Source organism: Salmo salar, chromosome ssa01 (genome assembly GCF_905237065.1).
Source record: "Salmo salar chromosome ssa01, Ssal_v3.1, whole genome shotgun sequence".
NCBI classification, from domain to species: Eukaryota; Metazoa; Chordata; class Actinopteri; order Salmoniformes; family Salmonidae; genus Salmo; species Salmo salar.
The window spans coordinates 102,351,270-102,370,794 of NC_059442.1; the positions used below are offsets into that span (position 1 = coordinate 102,351,270).

Genomic DNA, 19,525 nt, shown 5'->3' on the forward strand with positions numbered 1-19,525 from the left:
CAAACTGCTGCATATACCCTGACTCTGTTGCAAGAGGTGACACATTTTCCCTAGTTAAAAGAAATTCATGTTAGCAGGCAATATTAACTAAATATGCAGGTTTAAAATATATACTTGTGTATTGATTTTAAGAAAGACATTGATGTGTAAGGTTAGGTACATATTGGAGCAATGACAGTCCTTTTTCGCGAATGCGCACCGCATCGATTATATGCAACGCAGGACAGGCTAGATAAACTAGTAATATCATCAACCATGTATAGTTAACTAGTGATTATGATTGATTGATTGATTGTTTTTTATAAGATAAGTTTAATGCTAGCTAGCAACTTACCTTGGCTTCTTACTGCATTCGCGTAACAGGCAGGCTCCTCGTGGAGTGCAATGTAAAGCAAGTGGTTAGAGCGTTGGACTAGTTAACCGTAAGGTTGCAAGATTGAATCCCCGAGCTGACAAGGTAAAAATCTGTCGTTCTGCCCCTGAACAAGGCAGTTAACCCACCGTTCCTAGGCCGTCATTGAAAATAAGAATGTGTTCTTAACTGACTTGCCTAGTTAAATAAAGGTGTAAAAAAAAATATATATAATTGAAAAAAAGAAATCGGCAAATCGGTGTCCAAAAATACCGATTACCGATTGTTATGAAAACTTGAAATCGGTCCTAATTAATCGCCCATTCCGATTAATCGGTCGACCTCTAGTTTCCATATGTTTGATACTGTTCCATTTATTCTATTAAAATTAAATTAAATTAAATTGTATTTGTCACATGTGCCGAATACAACAACCTTACCTTGAAATGCTCACTTACAAGCCCTTAAAACCTGTACCGGATCGGTGGGTCCCCCGCGGGACAGTTGAACAAAAGTAGGCTAATATGATTAGCATGAGGTTGTAAGTAACAAGAACATTTCCCAGGACATAGACATATCTGATATTGGCTGAAAGCTTAAAGTCTTGTTAATCTAACTGCACTGTCCAATTTACAGTAGCTAGTATAGTTTAAGAATACCATGCTATTGTTTGATGAGAGTGCACAGTTACGAACTTGAACATGTATTAATAAACCAATTAGGCACATTTGGGCAGTCTTGCTACAACATTTTGAACAGAAATGCAATGGTTCATTGAATCAGTCCAAAACTTTGCACATACACTGATACCATCTAGTGTCCAAAATCTAAATTGCGCTTAGATTCCTAAGTAATTTTTTGGCCTTTCTCTTGCACTTCAAAGATGATGGTACAAAAAAAATACAAGAAAGCGCTTGGTTTGTTCTTTGTATTATCTTTTACCAGATCTAATGTGTTATATTCTCCTACATTAAATTAACATTTCCTCAAACTTCAAAGTGTTTCCTTTCAAATGGTATCAAAAAAGGTTCAGATCCTTTTTAACCAACAATGCAGTTAAAAAAATAGAGTTAAGAAAATATTTACTAAATAAACTGAAGTAAAAATTTTAATAAAAAGTAAGAAGAAAATAATAATACCGAGGCTATATACAGGGTACAACAGTATTACAACTACCGCCTGAGACCCTGAGGAAAGTAGGGAAGGGTGGGCATTGGGCATTGGGCGAGGGAGCAATTTAGGATCCCTGTGAGTAGGCCAGCATAGAATGACCCGGACAGTTTGTGCTTTAGTAAGGTTGGTTTCTGGTAAGTAGAGTTCCTAAAGATTATACATATGCTTTTGTTGACAGGAAACTTATTTTTTGGGGTGAAGCCGGCTATATTGTTGTAGGGTTGTTTTCCGACGCCACCCACAAGAACAATTCACAACTCAGGGAGTCCAACCAATACAGACTGTCGATGTTGTGTCCCAAAGCTGGCTAAACCGGCTCTACCGGAAATAGACGTGGCAAGCGACTAGATACTTCCTGTTCGCTGTGTTGACAAATGAAAGAGAGACAGCCAGATGGATTCATAATTTTACGATAACTCCGAAGCTAACCCGGTTTTAACTCAGGTTAGCTATCACATGCCTTGGCACACACCGTAGAAGGTAGTTAGCGAACGAGCCTTGCAGAGGTAATGGACGGGACTAGGCTGTTGTTCGTGTTGTTTGGGGGTTTGTTGGAGGTGTATTGTGGTGTGTCGGCTAACAGAGGGGGATCTCCTTCGTTTACTGATGAAATCCCATTCAAAATTAACTGGCCTGGGGCCGAATTCACCCTGGTGAGTGTTGTGTGGTTGTGTGATAGAGAATAAATATAGTTTTTTGTCATAGTTAACGTTAAATCATGGCTGGTTATTTATGATTTAATTGAAAAGCGAACGTTAGCTAACTAGTTTTAAATTGGTTTTTTAAGTCTGTTAAGCTTAAGCCTAGCTAGCTGATATTCCTTGTTATGGCTGTCATATGACTGCCAACGCAAAACCTGACCATGCATAGTTTGCCTGTTATGACTGCTGTAAAGTAGTGCACTTACACATCTGACCCTAAATCTGTCCTTCCATAGCCAACCTCAGGTGCCCTCTACAAAGAAGATGACTTTGTCATCATGACAACAACAGAGAAGGAGAAATACAAATGTCTCCTGCCTTCCCTGTCAAATGGAGATGGCGTGAGTTAGATTAATCATTTTCAGTTTCACTCTTTTCAACAACATTGCTTGTCTCGCTGATCCTCCTGTCTCCCTCTGTGTCTGTTGGTCTTTCTCTCTGTCTCTCCTCCCTCTCTTTTTTCTCTCTCTCTCCTCCCTCTCTTTTCTCTCTCTCTCTCTCTCTCCTCCCTCTCTTTTTTTCTCTCTGTCTCTCCTCACCCTTCTCTCTCAGGATGATGACAAGGTGTACGCTGGTCCCACTCCAGGTGATCTGCTGGACCCACTGTTCAAACAGAACAGCTGCTCCTACAGAGTGAGAACTGAACCGTTTCACTTCTACTTCTGTCTAAATATAGGCTATATTGAGTACCACTGCAACACTAATGTCATGGGTTCCCCCCTAGGGATCACATGCTAAAGATGTACACTGTCTAAACTACTGGCACACAGCTCGGACTCCCATGCATACCCCACAAGTCATGCCACAAGAGGCCTCTTCACAGTCCCCAAGTCCAGAACAGACTATGGAGGCACACAATACTACATAGAGCCATGACTACATGGTACTCTAGTCGACATCAAGTAACTGACGCAAGCGTAAAATTTGATTTAAAAAAAACAGATAAACACCTTATGGAACAGTGAGGACTGTGAAACAACACAAGCATTGGCACAGACGCATGCATACACACACACACACACACACACACACACACACACGATAACATACACATGGATTTAGTAATGTAGATATGGAGTAGGGACCTGAGGACACAGTGTGTTGTGAAATCTGTGAATGTATTGCAATGTTTTAAAATGGTATAAATCACCTTAATTTTGCTGGACCCCAGGAAGAGTAGTTGCTGCTTTGGCAGCAGCTAATGGGGATCCATAATAAATACAAATAAATACTACCGTTCAAAAGTTTGGGGTCATTTAAAACTTTCCTTATTTTTGAAAGAAAAGCAATTTTTTTTGGTCCATTAAAATAACATCAAATTGATCAGAAATACAGTGTAGACGGCAGATTTTTTTGTATGGAATATCTACATAGGCGTACAGTGGCTCATTATCAGCAACCATCACCCCTGTAGATAATCCGTAAAAAATCTGCCGTTTCCAGCTACAATAGTCATTTACAACATTAACAATGTCTACACTGTATTACTGATCAATTTTATGTTATTTTAATGGACAAAAAAAAATGCTTTTCTTTCAAAAACAAGGACATTTGTAAGTGACCCCAAACTTTTGAACGGTAGTGTATGTCATGTACTGTGCTGTCACTTTCTATGGATAGGCTAACCACGGTCTCTAATGGCATTTGTTGTGGTGTTAATTAATAGATCGAGTCATACTGGACGTATGAGGTGTGTCATGGGAAACATGTGAGACAATACCATGAGGAGAAGGAGACGGGACAGGTCAGTGGGAAATTATGTTACTTCAAAATTGGCATCATTATAATGTCTACCATCAAGTATGTTGCAATAAATAAGAAAAAATGATTTTCGTGTTGATCTGGCAGATCAAAGTTCAGGAGTACGTCTTGGGAAGCATGACCAAGTCGACAGAGTCTTCAGCCACTTCAGGAACAGAGATTGCAGAGGTAGAGAAAGTCGAGGAGATGGATCCTACACCAGAAGCTGAGAAAGAGGTTGGTTGTTCAACATTTTGGCTCATACACATAAAAGAAAATTAAAAAACACTTCTTAAGACTTCTTTGAACTTTGTCTTTTCTTGTTTTATTTCTCTCTCTAATCATGGGTCGCTATTTTGAAGGTTTTACTTGCAGTGATTAGTTTATCTACCTAAGTTGAATGCGCCGATGTCTCTGCTAAGCGACAAAAATATAAATGTTTCTAGGTTCCCACTAAGAACGTGGAAGGCCAGCTGACTCCATACTACCCGGTGTTGATGGCCCACGGGACAGCGTGCGTCCTGAAACAGAACACGCCTCGCTCCACCAACGTGCTGTATGTCTGCCACCCCGAAGCCAAGAACGAGATCCTCTCTATCGCTGAGGTCACTACCTGCGAGTACGAAGTAGTGGTGCTGACCCCTCTGATCTGTGCACACCCCAAATACAGGTGGGTAGAGAGAGAATGAGGTACACACCCAAAATACAGCAGCATACCACCCTTCACCCCACTGCTGGCTTGCCACTGAAGCTAAGCAGGGTCAGTCCCTGGATGGGAGACCAGATGCTGCTGGAAGTAGTGTTGGAGGGCCAGTAGGAGGCACTCTTTCCTCTTGTCTAAAAAAATATCCCAATGCCCCAGGGCAGTGATTGGGGACATTGCCTTGTGTAGGGTGCCATCTTTCGGGTGGGACGTTAAATGGGTGTCCTGACTCTCTGTGGTCACTTAAGATCCCATGGCACTTATCGTAAGAGTAGGGGTGTTAACCCCGGTGTGCTGGCTTAATTCCCAATCTGGCCCTCATACCATCACATTCACCTAATCATCCCCAGCTTACAATTGGCTCATTCATCCCCCTCCTCTCCCCTGTAACTATTCCCCAGGTTGTTGCTGTAAATTAGAATGTGTTCCCAGTCAACTTACCTGGTAAAGTAAGGGTTAATTACAAATATAGGTAGCAGCAGGTCTACTGTAAACTGCATCCCGAACCAATTCCCCTCATGATGTATTTCACAACTACCATAGCTGATTTAGCTAATGCAACTAGAAGTAAAGGGGACTACCTTGTTTGAAATGTTATGGAGGCTTATATCTTTATCCCGTGGTCTGTTAGGTTCAAGTCGTCCCCAGTGAATGCCATCTTCTGCCAGGCCATGTCTGGTTCTCCCCTGCGGCCTCACAGGCTCTCTCAGATGGACCGGGAGCAGGAGCTGCTGAAACCTACCTTCACTGCCGCTGCCCCGGAAAAAGAAGTGAGAAAGGAGGAGGAGGGAGAGAGGGAAGGGGGGAAGGAGAGAGACTAGGGGAGGGGAAGCAGAGAGACTAGTGGAGGAGAAAGAAGACAGGCGAGAAGGGAATGTTGAAGATAAGAGGCGATGGTAGTGGGGCACAGTGGTGGAAAAAGTACCCAATTGTCATACGTGAGTAAAAGTAAAGATACCTTAATAGAAATGACTCAAGTAAAAGTCACCCAGTAAAATACTACTTGAGTAAAAGTCTAAAAGTATTTGGTTTGAAATATACTTTAGTATCAAAACTAAAAAGTATAAATTGTTTCAAATTCATTATATTAAGCAAACCAGATGGCACAATCTTTCATGTTTTAATTTTTTTTTACAGATAGCCAGAGGCACACTCCAACACTCAGACATCATTCAGAAACAAAGCATTTGAGTTTAGTGAGTTGTCAGATCATAGGCAGTAGGGATGACCAGGGATGTTGTCTTGATAAGTGTGTGAATTGGACCTTTTCTGTCCTCTTAAGCATTCAAAATGTAACGAGCACTTTTGGGTGTCAGGGAAAATGTATGGAGTAAAGTACATAATTTTCTTTAGATGTAGTGATGTAAAAGTTGTCAAAAATATACAGATACCCCCAAAAAACTACTTAAGTAGTACATTAAAGTATTTTTACTTAAATACTTTACACCACTGATGGGGCAATACAGGGTCATGATCAGAAGAATGAAAATGTGTGTTCGTCTTGGACAAGTTTGGGTAGGTAGCTATTCCCGCTGTTTGAAAACTGTTTTGTCTGTACTGAACACAACCCAGGTTTAGAAGCTGTCTGTGTAATGTCTTCTAACTAAACACCTCCTCCCCTCTCTTGTCCTCCAGGAGGAGAGTACGTCCCCCGTGAGAGAGGAGGCCTTCTCCTCTACCCATAAGCCCCTGGTGGTGGGCGGGCAGACCCAGGTTACCGTGGGAACCACCCACATCTCCCGTCTGACAGACGAGCAGCTGATCAAAGAGTTCCTGAGTGGCTCCTACTGTCTCCATGGGGTTAGTATGAGGCCTGCTGATAGGCTGGCTGTTGAAAGAGACACCTGCTCATTGTCTACAGCCACATATTGGCTACTGCTCATTGGCTTCTGTTAATTCAATGTAATATGCAGTACCTTCAAAGTATTCAGACCCCTTGACTTTTTCCACATTTTGTTACGTTACAGCCTTATTCAAAAATGTATTAAATAAGTAAAAACCCTCAGCAATCTACACACAATACCCTATAATGACAAAGCGAAAACTGTTTCTTAGAAATGTTTGCAAATTTATAAAACATAAAACACGTAGCTTATTTACATAAGTATTCAGCCCTTTGCTATAAGACTCGAAATTGAGCTCAGCTGCATCCTGTTTCCATTGATCATCCTTGAGATGTTCCTACATCTTGATTGGAGCCCACCTGTGGTAAATTCAACTCCCACAACTCTTCATACTGTAGCCTCTGTCTGATGTCTGGAACGTGTGTTGCAGGGAGTGGGATGGTGGAAGTATGAGTTCTGCTATGGGAAGCATGTACATCAGTACCATGAGGTAAGGGTTATTTACTTAGTAGCTCAGTAATGTTGAAATGCTTAAAGCACAATATTTCCTGTAGACCGAAAGATGTTACAGTATTGGCTGGCTGGGTGCCTCATGTATTTTTTGCTATGTTAAAGTATCTAATACAGGATGATGAATCGATTCTCTCCCAGGATAAGGAGCAGGGGAAGAACATTGTGGTAGTGGGCAGTTGGAACGCTGAGGAACATCTGCAGTGGGCTCAGAAGAACGTGGCCCGATCCTACCAGTTCAAAGACGACGGGGTCCAGAAAGTCAAGTACGTCCGTCAGCTATACAATACGTTTAAAAAAAAAATGTATTTCACTGATCAGCACTATGTTACTGAATATTGGGGCATTAGGGGCTGGTGTCCTGGACAAAGATTAAGCTCAATGGAGAATATCAATTGAAAGGGCATTTTAGTCCAGGAATAGGATTCATCAGTGTCCAGGAAACCTGATTGATAGTGAGGATAAGGACTTTATGGTTGTTGTACTTCCTCCCCAGACTGGTGTCCCTCTTCTACGGCCATGGGGACGTGTGTGACCTGACGGGGAAACCCAGACAGGTCATCGTCAAGCTCAAGTAGGGTCTCTTAATATTCTTATATACAGTTGAAGTCTGAAGTTAACATACACTTAGGTTGGAGTCATTAAAACTTGTTTTTCAACCACTCCACAAATTTCTTCTTAACAAACTATAGTTTTGGCAAGTCGGTTAGGACATCTACTTTGTGCATGACACAAGTAATTTTTCCAACAATTGTTTACAGACAGATTATTTCACTCATTATTCACTGTATCACAATTTCAGTGGGTCAGAAGTTTACATACACAAAATTGACTGTGCCTTTAAACAGCTTGGAAAATTCCAGAAAATGATGTCATGGCTTTAGAAGGCTGATTGACATAATTTGATTCAATTGGAGGTGTACCTGTGGATGTACACTGCTCAAAAAAATAAAGGGAACACTTAAACAACACAATGTAACTCCAAGTCAATCACACTTCTGTGAAATCAAACTGTCCACTTAGGAAGCAACACTGATTGACAATAAATTTCACATGCTGTTGTGCAAATGGAATAGACAACAGGTGGAAATTATAGGCAATTAGCAAGACACCCCCAATAAAGGAGTGGTTCTGCAGGTGGGGACCACAGACCACTTCTCAGTTCCTATGCTTCCTGGCTGATGTTTTGGTCACTTTTGAATGCTGGCGGTGCTTTCACTCTAGTGGTAGCATGAGATGGAGTCTACAACCCACACAAGTGGCTCAGGTAGTGCAGCTCATCCAGGATGGCACATCAATGCGAGCTGTTGCAAGAAGGTTTGCTGTGTCTGTCAGCGTAGTGTCCAGAGCATGGAGGCGCTACCAGGACACAGGCCAGTACATCAGGAGACGTGGAGGAGGCCGTAGGAGGGCAACAACCCAGCAGAATGCAAAATGACCTCCAGCAGGCCACAAATGTGCATGTGTCTGCTCAAATGGTCAGAAACAGACTCCATGAGGGTGGTATGAGGGCCCGACGTCCACAGGTGGGGGTTGTGCTTACAGCCCAACACCGTGCAGGACGTTTGGCATTTGCCAGAGAACACCAAGATTGGCAAATTCGCCACTGGCGCCCTGTGCTCTTCACAGATGAAAGCAGGTTCACACTGAGCACGTGACAGAGTCTGGAGACGCTGTGGAGAACGTTCTGCTGCCTGCAACATCCTCCAGCATGACCGGTTTGGCGGTGGGTCAGTCATGGTGTGGGGTGGCATTTCTTTGGGGGGCCGCACAGCCCTCCATGTGCTCGCCAGAGGTAGCCTGACTGCCATTAGGTACCGAGATGAGATCCTCAGACCCCTTGTGAGACCATATACTGGTACGGTTGGTCCTGGGTTCCTCCTAATGCAAGACAATGCTAGACCTCATGTGGCTGGAGTGTGTCAGCAGTTCCTGCAAGAGGAAGGCATTGATGCTATGGACTGGTCCGCCCGTTCCCCAGACCTGAATCCAATTGAGCACATCTGGGACATCATGTCTCGCTCCATCCACCAATGCCACGTTGCACCACAGACTGTCCAGGAGTTGGCGGATGCTTTAGTCCAGGTCTGGAAGGAGATCCTTCAGGAGACCATCCGCCACCTCATCAGGAGCATGCCCAGGCATTGTAGGGATGTCATACAGGCACGTGGAGGCCACACACACTACTGAGCCTCATTTTGACTTGTTTTAAGGACATTACATCAAAGCTGGATCAGCCTGTAGTGTGGTTTTCCACTTTAATTTTGAGTGTGACTCCAAATCCAGACCTCCATGGGTTGATAAATTGGATTTCCATTGATTATTTTTGTGTGATTTTGTTGTCAGCACATTCAACTATGTAAAGAAAAAAGTATTTAATAAGATGATTTCTTTCATTCAGATCTAGGATGTGTTATTTTAGTGTTCCCTTTATTTTTTTGAGCAGTATATTTCAAGGCCTACCTTCAAACTCAGTGCCTCTTTGCTTGACCTAATGGGAACATCAAAAGAAATCAGCCAAGACCTCAGAAAACAATTGTAGACCTCCACAAGTCTGCTTCATCCTTGGGAACAATTTCCAAACGCCTGGAAGGTACCATGTTCATCTGTACAAACAATAGTAGGCAAGTATAAACACCATGGTACCACGCAGCAGTCATACCGCTCAGGAAGGAGACGCGTTCTGTCTCCTAGAGATGAATGTACTTTGGTGCGAAAAGTGCAAATCAATCCCAGAACAACAGCAATGGACCTTGTGAAGATGCTGGAGGGAACAGGTACAAAAGTATCTATATCCACATAACCTGAAAGGCCCGCTCAGCAAGGAACAAGGCACTTCTCCAAAACCGGCATAAAAAAGCCAGACTACGGTTTGCAACTGCACATGGGGACAAATATTGTACTTTTTGGAGAAATGTCCTCTGGTCTGATGAAACAAAAATAGAACTGTTTGGCCATAATGACCATTGTTATGTCTGGAGGAAAAAGTGGGACGCTTGCAAGCCGAAGAACACCATCCCAACCGTGAAGCACGGGGGTGGCAGCATCATGTTGTGGGGGTGCTTTGCTGCAGGAGGGACTGGTGCACTTCACAAAATAGATGGCAACATGAGGTAGGAAAAGTATGTGGATATATTGAAGCAACATCTCAAGACATCAGTCAGGAAGTTAAACCTTGGTCGCAAATGGGTCTTCCAAATGGACAATGACCCCAAGCATACTTCCAAAGTTGTGGCAAAATGGCTTAAGGACAACAATGCCAAGGGATTGGAGTGGCCATCACAAAGCCCTGACCTCAATCATTTAGAAGATTTGAGGGCAGAACTATAAAAGTGTGTGCGAGCAAGAAGGCCTACAAACCTGACTCAGTTACACCAGCTCTGTCAGGAGGAATGGGCCAAGATTCACCCAACTTATTGTGGGAAGTTTGTGGAAGGCTACCCGAAACGGTGATGTCTGGTGAGGACCTGCCTTACAACAGGCCTATAAGCCTATTGCCGACAGTCTGAGCACTGATGGAGGGATTGTGCGTTCCTGCTGCAACTCGGGCAGTTGTTGTTGCCATCCTGTACCTGTTCCGCAGGTGTGGTGTACCGATCCTGTACAGGTGTTATTACACGTGGTCTGCCACTGCGAGGACGATCAGTTGTCTGTCCTGTCTCCCTGTCTTAGGTGTCTCACTGTACGGACATTGCAATTTATTAGAGTCCGTAGAAAGGCCTCTTTAGTGTCCTGTTTTCATAACTGTGACCTTAATTGCCTACCGTCTGTAAGCTGTTAGTGTCTTAACGACCGTTCCACAGGTGCATGTTCATTGAACAAGCATGGGAAACAGTGTTTAAACCCTTTACAATGAAGATCTGTATAGTTATTTGGATTTTTACTAATTATTTTTGAAAGACGGGGTGAAAAAGGGCTGTTTTCTTTTTTTGCCAAGTTTACATGATTCCATAGTTTTGATGTCTTCACTATTATTGTAAAATGTAGAAAATAGTAAAACATGAATTAAAACCCTTGAATTAGTAGGTGTGTCCAAACTTTTGACTGGTACTGTATATTGTGAGTCATCATCGGTGTGGTCTAGTAGGGTCTCTTAATATAATATACAGTACCAGTGAAAAGTTTGCCCATACCTACTCATTCAAGGATTTTTCTTAATTTTTTACATTGTAGAATAATAGTGAAGACATCAATTATGAAATAACACATATGGAATCATGTAGTAACCAAAAAAATATTAAACAAAACCAAATTATTTTGAGATTCTTCAAAGTAGCCACCCTCTGCCTAGAAGACAGCTTTGCAAACTTGGCATTCTCGTTCAGAACGTTTCATGTCTCTGAATACACAGCCGGTCTCTGATTGAAGCCCATCCTGTGTCTCAGGTGTAAGGAGTCTGAGTCTCCCCATGCCGTCACTGTGTACATGCTGGAGCCTCAGACCTGCCAGTACGTCCTTGGGGTAAGAATGCACACACACACATCACTCTCACCATGTTATGGTTAAACACTTGAACCCATTCTTGCTGTTTTTGTGTTTTTACCGCAAGCGGTTGGGCGAGTCAGATTTCCAATGTATTCACTACACCTGGCAAATAAACATGATCAGGTCATTTTTTTTCTCCATCAGGTTGAGTCTCCAGTTATATGCCAGATCCTGGACACAGCTGATGAGAAAGGCCTTCTATCCATCTCCAGCTAACAGCACGGACAGAGGCAAAAAGGAGGGATGAGCAGAAGTAAAAATGAAGATGTTTTACTACATTTAAATTGAGAAATTGATGTGCACATCTAGTAAAACATATTCTTTGTTCTAGAAAATAAAGGACAGGGATTTAGGCAAAGACGTCCTGAAATGGAAGACTGGATGAACCAAGGCCCATGGCACTACTCAGGAGGTCCAGACTGACATGGACTTGGAGAGGAGCGTGTTGATCCTGGAACGGCCCTTGGAACCCAGGACCACAGCCCCCCCTCTTCCACCCTGGCTTAAACCTCCTATGTACTGAACCAACTCCATGTTGCATCAAAAACCTTATGATAAACCTTACATTTGATCTGAGTTGGAAATGGGACCCTGTTCACTCCACAAGGCTCTATGGACTGGACTTCAGATCTTCCTCTTAAGGCAGGTTAGCCCTAGTGTTCTCTGGCCAAGATGCCAGGATGGAACAACCAATCATTCAAACAGCATCATCAGGAGAACCAGCTTCCATGTTGTAGTTGGTTTTATCAGCTATAAAAATAGAGTTGAACACATATATATAACTCCCAGTAATTTACTGGGTAAATCGCCAACGTTTCGGCATCACTGTGCCTTCTTCAGACAAACAGTGCGATTAGCGCAATCAATGACAATAGTGAGGGGTGTGTCTCAACTCATTCTAATTAACTTAATTGAGTGAAACTGTTAAAGAACATTGACTATCCAGTAGCAGCTCACTTTGTTGAAGATAATCAACCTATCTCCTCCCTCAAATACACAGGCATTGAGCATGTTGCTCTACCAAGGAGAGGAGGTAACATGGAGATTCTACTACTACAAAGGGAGGCTTACTGGATATCCTATCTAAAAACATTGACCCCTAGTGGTCTGAATATTGACTTTGATCTCAGGCCCATTTTATGAACAAGTCTTATAAATGGATATATTCTTTGTACAGCTTATCAGCATACACCTGTTGATGATTCTGATTATGCATTATGGTTGAACCAAAAGATTACATGTAACCATTTTTTTTTTAATGAAATAGGAAACAAATATGTGGAATTGAACAATGTATGTTGGTGCTAATATATACGTTTCCATATGATAACAATAGCCTATCATTTTTATTTTTTAATAGTTTCACTCAATTCATTCTAATGAACCTAATTATGACACACTCTTCACTATTGTCATTGGTTGCGCTAATCGCACTGTTTGTCTATATAACCTGGTTTTAACATTCATGACATTACCCTGAAGAAGGCACAGTGATGCTGAAACGTTGGTGATTTACCCAGTAAATTACTGGGAGTTTAGAGTGTGCGACTCTTTATTTTTAGAGCTGATAGTTTATTCTCCGGTAGTCAGCACCTCTACATAAAATAATTTTCTCTGCTCGTGTTTTTTATACGTAGTTGGTTTTATCGTCAACATTTCAACTGTATTTATTTGGGTTTAATTTCAGTATGATTACATGCTTGTCCTTGACAATTATACGCATTTTTTTTTTTGTAGATACAGTATCTTCTGACAAAGTCAGTTTTAATTAAAAAATATGTGGACAAACAATATCTGGGCATATTAAGACTGGGGCTTTGGTGTCAATTGAGGAAGTAAACTGAAATTCCAATTTCCTCATTCGAAAGCAGTAAGGAAAATTAGGATTTGAATTTCAGTTTACTTCTGGAATTGACTGGGATGAAAAGGAATTGACCCCAACCCTGGTTGTTGTTACGTTACAGGGTGAGTGAGAGTATCTTGTGAATTCAATCCCTGGATGTTATTGACGAGCGCTGATGATTAACATTGGATATGCACTGAATCGGATGTCATTTCTGTGGATTTCTAAATCTGGTGTGTTCTGTGGTTTAAATGAGGGATACACTGAAAAAATAAATAAAACTATCTGAACAAAGTTAGGTTAAAATGAATTCTAGTCATACCCCATTGTCTTGGATAGCTAGCCACAATGTGATAACCTGAATGGCCCTCAGCTCTCAACCATTATAGATTTAGTAAAAGGCCAACTGATGCTTTTCTCTAAAGAAAAAGTGACTTCTGTCTGATCACTGGTAGATAATGTGATACAATAGATCAGGGGTTCTCGGTAACCCCGTACATTCCATGTATTTTAACTATTCCACAGCTTGCTCACCTGATTGAACTTGTCAACTAATCATCAAACCCTTGACTAGGTGAGTTAGTTCAACAACATGGTGAAACGTCTGGGGGTTGAGAACCACTGTACTGGACATCAATGTGTGACATGACAAAAGCTTGGACAGTGAGTTGCAGGTTGATTAGTTGACCACCAGAGGTCTCTTACTCCATAAGAGGTGTTTACCTTTGTGGATCTACAATACAAATTCAATTTAGATATTTTCTTTGCCAGGAGCTCACTGGACACATTGCACTTGCAAAACATTTACTGATATCATAGAACATGTATGAGACTCACAAATACAGTATTATTATGACGAGAAAGACCATTAAATTGTACAATATGAAAAATGTCATGTCAGTGTAAAAATGGATTCCACTTATTTCAGTAACATCAATAACAAAATGGGATCAGTACTGTTTCTCTCCCTCTACACTAAGAGATCTTCCATTTTATATTCTAAAGTCAATGGGGGTTATTCTTTACCTCTAACAGTTCAATACCACATGATATTCAGACAATTGGTATCCCTTTACTCTCTGGTGTCTTGTGGTAATAGTCGTATAATATTATAGTAACTGTTAGCATCCCTGATCTATATTCCCAATCCCTCTCCAGTTTCAGCATGGTGGCTAGGTTACACTCAAAGTACAGTATCTGATCAATAAACAAATCAATTCATGTATAAATCATTGTGGTAAGTTAGACTGAAGGTATGGAGATCTGATGCACTGAGGTGCTCTCAAAGTCCAGCAGAACCACAAGACTATGTTAGCCCACTGAACTAAAGCCTATTGGCATTAGATTGGCGAGCCAACACAAATCTTCAGGTCTAAGCCAAGGTTATTCATCAGTTTAGACTGAAGGGATCCAATCAATCATGGTGGTTAGTCAGACTGAAGGTATGGGTATCTTATGGGCTGAGGTGCTCTCAACGTCCTGCAGCACCTCCTGGTGGATGTGATAGTGCATGGCAACGTAGGACTTATTGAACCCAAAGGCCTGGGAGGAGGAGGAGTTGGCAGCAGGCTGCAGACTGTTGGTAGGGGAGCCGGGTCCTGCAGAGGGGCTGCTGTTGTAGATACTGTAGTAGGGCTCGATACGGGTGTTGATGGGGGTGGAGGTGCTAGGGGGCCGGGGCTTACGCCCACCATGCCCGCCCGTAGCTCTCGGACTGGGGGCACAGTCCCGGGAGTGACTGGGTCCACAGGCTTGATCCACCAGTCTCCTTTGTGGCTTGGGTGAGAGGACATAGGCAGAGTTGGTCTCGTGGTGCGAGGACTTGTTACGGTTGACCTCGAGACTGCCTTTACCCATGGCATGGAGCCGCGTCTTGTGCTTGCAGCAGAGGAACACCAGCGCCACCCATTGAAGGCAGCAGAGGACACGCCGGCGAAGCCCGGCACTGTTGCGAGAGTACACGAATGGGTTGATGCACGACTTGAGGAAGATGAGCGCGAAACCGCACAGTTCGAACTGGTAGTGAGCGAAGCTGCTCTCTGGAGAGAGGACGTCCTGGGCTAAGGAGACGCCCATGGGGAGGCAACAGAGAAGGACGGAGAATACAATCACCACACAGGTTACTACAGCCTTGGAGTCTTTAACTGTGGCCAGGTTGACTGTAGAGACAAGCTGGCAGCAGGTAGCTCCCTGGGCAGCCCCAGGTACTAGACCCTGGCTGGTGGGTCTGTTAGTGTAGGAGTGAGTCTGAATGTGTTGGAGCTTGTTATAGGTCTGGTTGCGGTAGAGTGAAGGAACCTGGACGGCACACTGCATGCTCTCTAAGCCGGCCGCCATGAGCGGGGGAGGGGTTTGTGGTAGCGGCGGGCGCGTGGCGTCTACAGTGATGACGCGGCACTTCCTCACCTGGGGACAGGATGGGAACAACCACTTAGCATAGAGAGACATAACATGATATAAGTCATAACACATTATTTCGCTTTATACATGCTTATAGCAAGTTCTAAGAAATTAAGTGTGACTAAAGTTTCTTAAAAACGTGTCAAATAATCCCGCAAGGGGTGGGTCGCTAAGGTGATTTACCTGACACGAAAATCAAATGTCATCCCTCCCTCCCTCACCTGTGCGTTCTTCCTCAGCGTCTGAGCGATCATCAGGTAGCAGACAGACACCACCGCCACACAGAAGGCAAAGTCTGCCAGGTAGACATATAGAACCACCCTTGCTGGCCCACCCGTTAGGCCGAAGTGAGGCAGGCATGGTCCCTCCTTCATGGGGTAGGCTCGCAGGGTGAGCAGGGCAGCCATAGTAAAGCTAGAGGTCCAGAGGAGGGCGGTGAGAGCCAGAGTACAGGGGAGCGAGGCCATGCGGTTGGGCTGCTGGCCCAGGACCATACGGAGCCGATGGAGGGCGATTACAGCTACCGTCTCCAGAGACATGATGATGAAGGCAGAGCTGGTCAGGTGGAAGGTGAAGCAAAAAGTCTTTGACACGCCACCCCCTCCTCCTGGAACAAAAAATAGTTTACTCTTTAGACTTTTGCAAACCTTCAAGAATCAGACCAGGGTTCAAATACTTGGAAAAATACTTTAAAATACTTGGATCATTTGGTTGAGTCAGCATGGAGTGCTAGATGGGAACAGTTTGCAGTTTTGGGACTTTTCTATTGGTTTATTAAGCCAAGCAAACTCAAATAGGCACACAACAGAATAATAATAATAATTAGGTGGGTGATTACATTCATCCTATTTCACACAAGTGTGTATTATATGCATGTGAATTAGAAAAGTTTTTTTTTGGCATATACCAACTCCCCGAGATAGCCTCGGAGAGTGAGGTCACGGCCAGGGTCAGCCATTATCAACTGCAATCCTGAAGCATTTTTACAAGCAATAAGGGCTAAGTGCCTTGCTCAAGGGTACATCAACAGATTTTTCACCTTGTCGGCTCTGGGATTCGAACATGCTCTAACGCTCTAACCACTAGGCTACCTGCCACCCAAAACAGACAGACAGGGCCTAGTGTCTTAGCTGAAGCAAGAGACAAGAACAAAAGGAAGTAAATATCATAGAGATCCTATGAAATGACTATAGAGGCTATGTTATAAATCCTCAAAGTTCCAGAATGGTATTGTTATTCCAAATTCTATGGTAAATACAGTCTACTGACCTGAGTCCAGGAAAAGCACCAATGCGAACATTGGCGCAGTCACGCAACATATAATCATATCACAGAATGATAAGTTCAGGATCATGAAGTCGAAGTTGGTGCGGAACTTGCGGAAGGCCGGGTGGAAGAAGGAGAGGAACACCACCAGGTTGCCGTAAGAGCCCAGAAAGAAGATGAAGATGAGGAGGAGGGAGCAGGAAGTGAGGGTAGCCGTGTGGATCAGGGCCCAGCCAGGGGAGGAAGAGGAGGAGGACCTAGAGGGAGGAGGAGAAGATGGCTGATACATATTTCTTACATTTCACAGAAATGTGTCTTTTTCTTTTCAACCCACGCACCTCGGGCCCAGGCTGCTGTTGTAGGTGTGGTGGTGGCAGACTGACGGCAGACTGGTCACATTCATCATACACATAGGGCTGGTTTGCCGGACACAGATTAAGCCTAGTCCTGGACTAAAAAGCTGTTTGAATGGAGATTCTCCATTGGGTTAGTAAAGACTGGAGAACAGCCTCACAGGTGTTCACATCATTTCACTGAACAGGATGGCGAAGGTATCTGCTGTCTCCTCCATTGACATGGTCCCCTTGGTCATGAGAAAGACCCCAGATTTCTACATAGAAACAGAGGAATCTGAGTTTAGTACAACACCATATTATTACAATGAAATACATCTATGAGGACCATTGTGAATGATAATAATTCTGCTCTTTCAATGGAAAAAGCCCTCCCCTTACTGCCAGACAAACACTGAAGTCTAAATTGGCCTAGGCTGAAGCAAGAGCAAGCAAATAAAATGTGTAGACTACACAGTAATCTAATCCTTCTATCATTATTGTCGAGGGTTTTTCATATATGTTTACACAATAGATTTGGATAGAATGATAGAATGTGGCTGAACTTACGACGACAATAGGAGGTGCAGCTTTTGTGTAGGACTATCGATAATGAAAATGTACATGGAATTCTAAAATTATCACATTTATTTAGTGAAACATACAGGCTTACCGCATCTGCATTTATCTGTCTGTGCGTGTGAATGCTCCGATCCAAAACGATTTCAATATGATAGTCGAGTCATCATGGTCATTTGATTATGGTTATGAAAACCAATACAATACTCAAGGTGTTGCTCTCCATCCAGCCACCACCACAGCTACAGGCATTAGAAAACGAAAAAAAAAAACAGCGAAGTATTCCTTCACAGATAATCAGAAGCAATAATATACGATATTTATATTCTGTATGCAACCTAATATTGCGGCTTACTTGAAAATGATAAAGGCATTGTCATATTGATGTGAACGCTAATAGAGAAAAAAAATACGCGAAAATAGACATAGGCCTAATTGTTATACAACCCATAGGTTACATTTTCAAATTCGGAATTGGCAACTCACCGTCCGCATGCATTATAACCACACGCACTTTTATTCACAGTATAACATTCAAAAAGAGCGTGTATTTTATTGTCGATGTGAAGTATCCATTTTTGTTTTTATCCGGGAGAAGACGAAGACCGGGCGCAGTTCATCGGTAAGAGGTGGGATACGACATACAGTACTGGGCGCGTTCCCCTGCCTAGGTATTGCTGACGCATGCCAGATCTTACCAGGCCTGGATAGGTATTTTACATGTCAGCTAACCACATATTCGACTCGATACTGGTACTCCATGTATGTTATTAACTGTGCATATATTCGTGTCACTATTTCTATTTAATGTTTGTACATCTTTAACATCAGCGCTTGCGGGTATCAGTTACTGCCTTGGGCTGTCAACCTCTAGCTTGAACATCTCATTCTAACGGAATCAGAAGGATACGAATCCATTCTCATGGGCGATATGCTGCAACATTTAGTCTAGAAATACATTTAGGTAATATTGGGTTCCAACTCGTTCTAGAATTCCCTCTCTTTGTAGGGTACAGTATCTTTGTACATTGAGACCCAACTCCTAGCCCTCGATGGATTAAGGTACCCTCTCAACCTGGTAGGCTACGGTAAAACCAGTCAAAGTGCCATCTAATATTGCACAATTAGCACTGCACATCAAAGATGTACTTGATATGAAGGTATAGGAACTGTATTACTGCTGCACTATAGAGGATACATGTCGCTGTGACTAACTTCAATAGGAGCAGTGGTGGAAAAAGTACCCAATTATCTTTTTTATTTAACCTTTAACTAAGCATATCAGTTAAGAACAAATTCTTATTTACAATGTACGGCCTACATCAGCCAAAACCGGACGACGCTGGCCCAATTGAGCGCCACCCTATGGGACTCCCAATCACGGCAGGTTGTGGTCCTGCCTGCATTCGAACCTGTAGTGTCGCCTCTAGCACTGAGACGCAGTGCTTTAGACCACTGCGCCACTTGGGAGCCAAAATTGCATATTTGAGTGCAGACAAAATTTACAATTGAAGCATTTGTGTTTAGTGAGTCCACCAGATCAGAGGCAGTAGGGATGTTCTCTTGATAAGTGCATGAATTGGGCCATGTTCCTGTC

At 42.9% G+C, this 19,525-nt stretch overlaps 2 protein-coding genes across 3 annotated transcripts; one reads left to right on the forward strand and one right to left on the reverse strand.

Moving 5' to 3' along the window:
- The first annotated feature begins 1,858 nt into the window (after positions 1–1,858).
- On the forward strand, positions 1,859–11,761 carry LOC106611219 (endoplasmic reticulum lectin 1). 2 transcript variants are annotated; one of them, XM_045724987.1, is made up of 13 exons: positions 1,859–2,178; positions 2,463–2,567; positions 2,779–2,859; positions 3,893–3,970; positions 4,075–4,203; positions 4,413–4,636; positions 5,301–5,439; positions 6,305–6,469; positions 6,944–7,003; positions 7,129–7,289; positions 7,520–7,597; positions 11,409–11,484; positions 11,653–11,761. In XM_045724987.1, the coding sequence occupies exons 1-13, from the start codon at positions 2,035–2,037 to the stop codon at positions 11,722–11,724; spliced, it is 1,512 nt and encodes a 503-aa protein (XP_045580943.1). In that variant the 5' UTR covers positions 1,859–2,034; the 3' UTR covers positions 11,725–11,761. The 2 variants fall into 2 exon arrangements, with proteins under 2 accessions (XP_045580943.1, XP_045580949.1); XM_045724993.1 differs by having other exon boundaries at positions 1,860–2,178; positions 7,165–7,289.
- Positions 11,762–14,114: 2,353 nt separating this feature from the next.
- On the reverse strand, positions 14,115–19,099 carry LOC106611202 (probable G-protein coupled receptor 75). Its single transcript, XM_045724983.1, has 5 exons — positions 18,023–19,099; positions 17,356–17,627; positions 17,021–17,274; positions 15,973–16,358; positions 14,115–15,757 (listed from the first exon to the last, which is right to left on the reverse strand). Exons 2-5 carry the CDS (start codon positions 17,427–17,429, stop codon positions 14,783–14,785), a joined length of 1,689 nt encoding a protein of 562 aa, XP_045580939.1. The 5' UTR covers positions 17,430–17,627; positions 18,023–19,099; the 3' UTR covers positions 14,115–14,782.
- Between the last annotated feature and the right edge of the window lie 426 nt (positions 19,100–19,525).

Coding starts and splice junctions, on each gene's coding strand:
- LOC106611219 (XM_045724987.1), top strand. CDS start 2,035: ATGGACGGGACTAGGCTGTTGTTCGTGTTGTTTGGGGGTTTGTTGGAG. Junction 3,971..4,074: donor AGGAGAAGGAGACGGGACAG/GTCAGTGGGAAA, acceptor TTGATCTGGCAG/ATCAAAGTTCAGGAGTACGT. Junction 7,004..7,128: donor ATGTACATCAGTACCATGAG/GTAAGGGTTATT, acceptor GCTATGTTAAAG/TATCTAATACAGGATGATGA.
- LOC106611202 (XM_045724983.1), bottom strand. CDS start 17,429: ATGTGTATGATGAATGTGACCAGTCTGCCGTCAGTCTGCCACCACCAC. Junction 17,275..17,355: donor AACAGCAGCCTGGGCCCGAG/GTGCGTGGGTTG, acceptor TCCTCCCTCTAG/GTCCTCCTCCTCTTCCTCCC. Junction 15,758..15,972: donor CGCTGAGGAAGAACGCACAG/GTGAGGGAGGGA, acceptor TCCTGTCCCCAG/GTGAGGAAGTGCCGCGTCAT.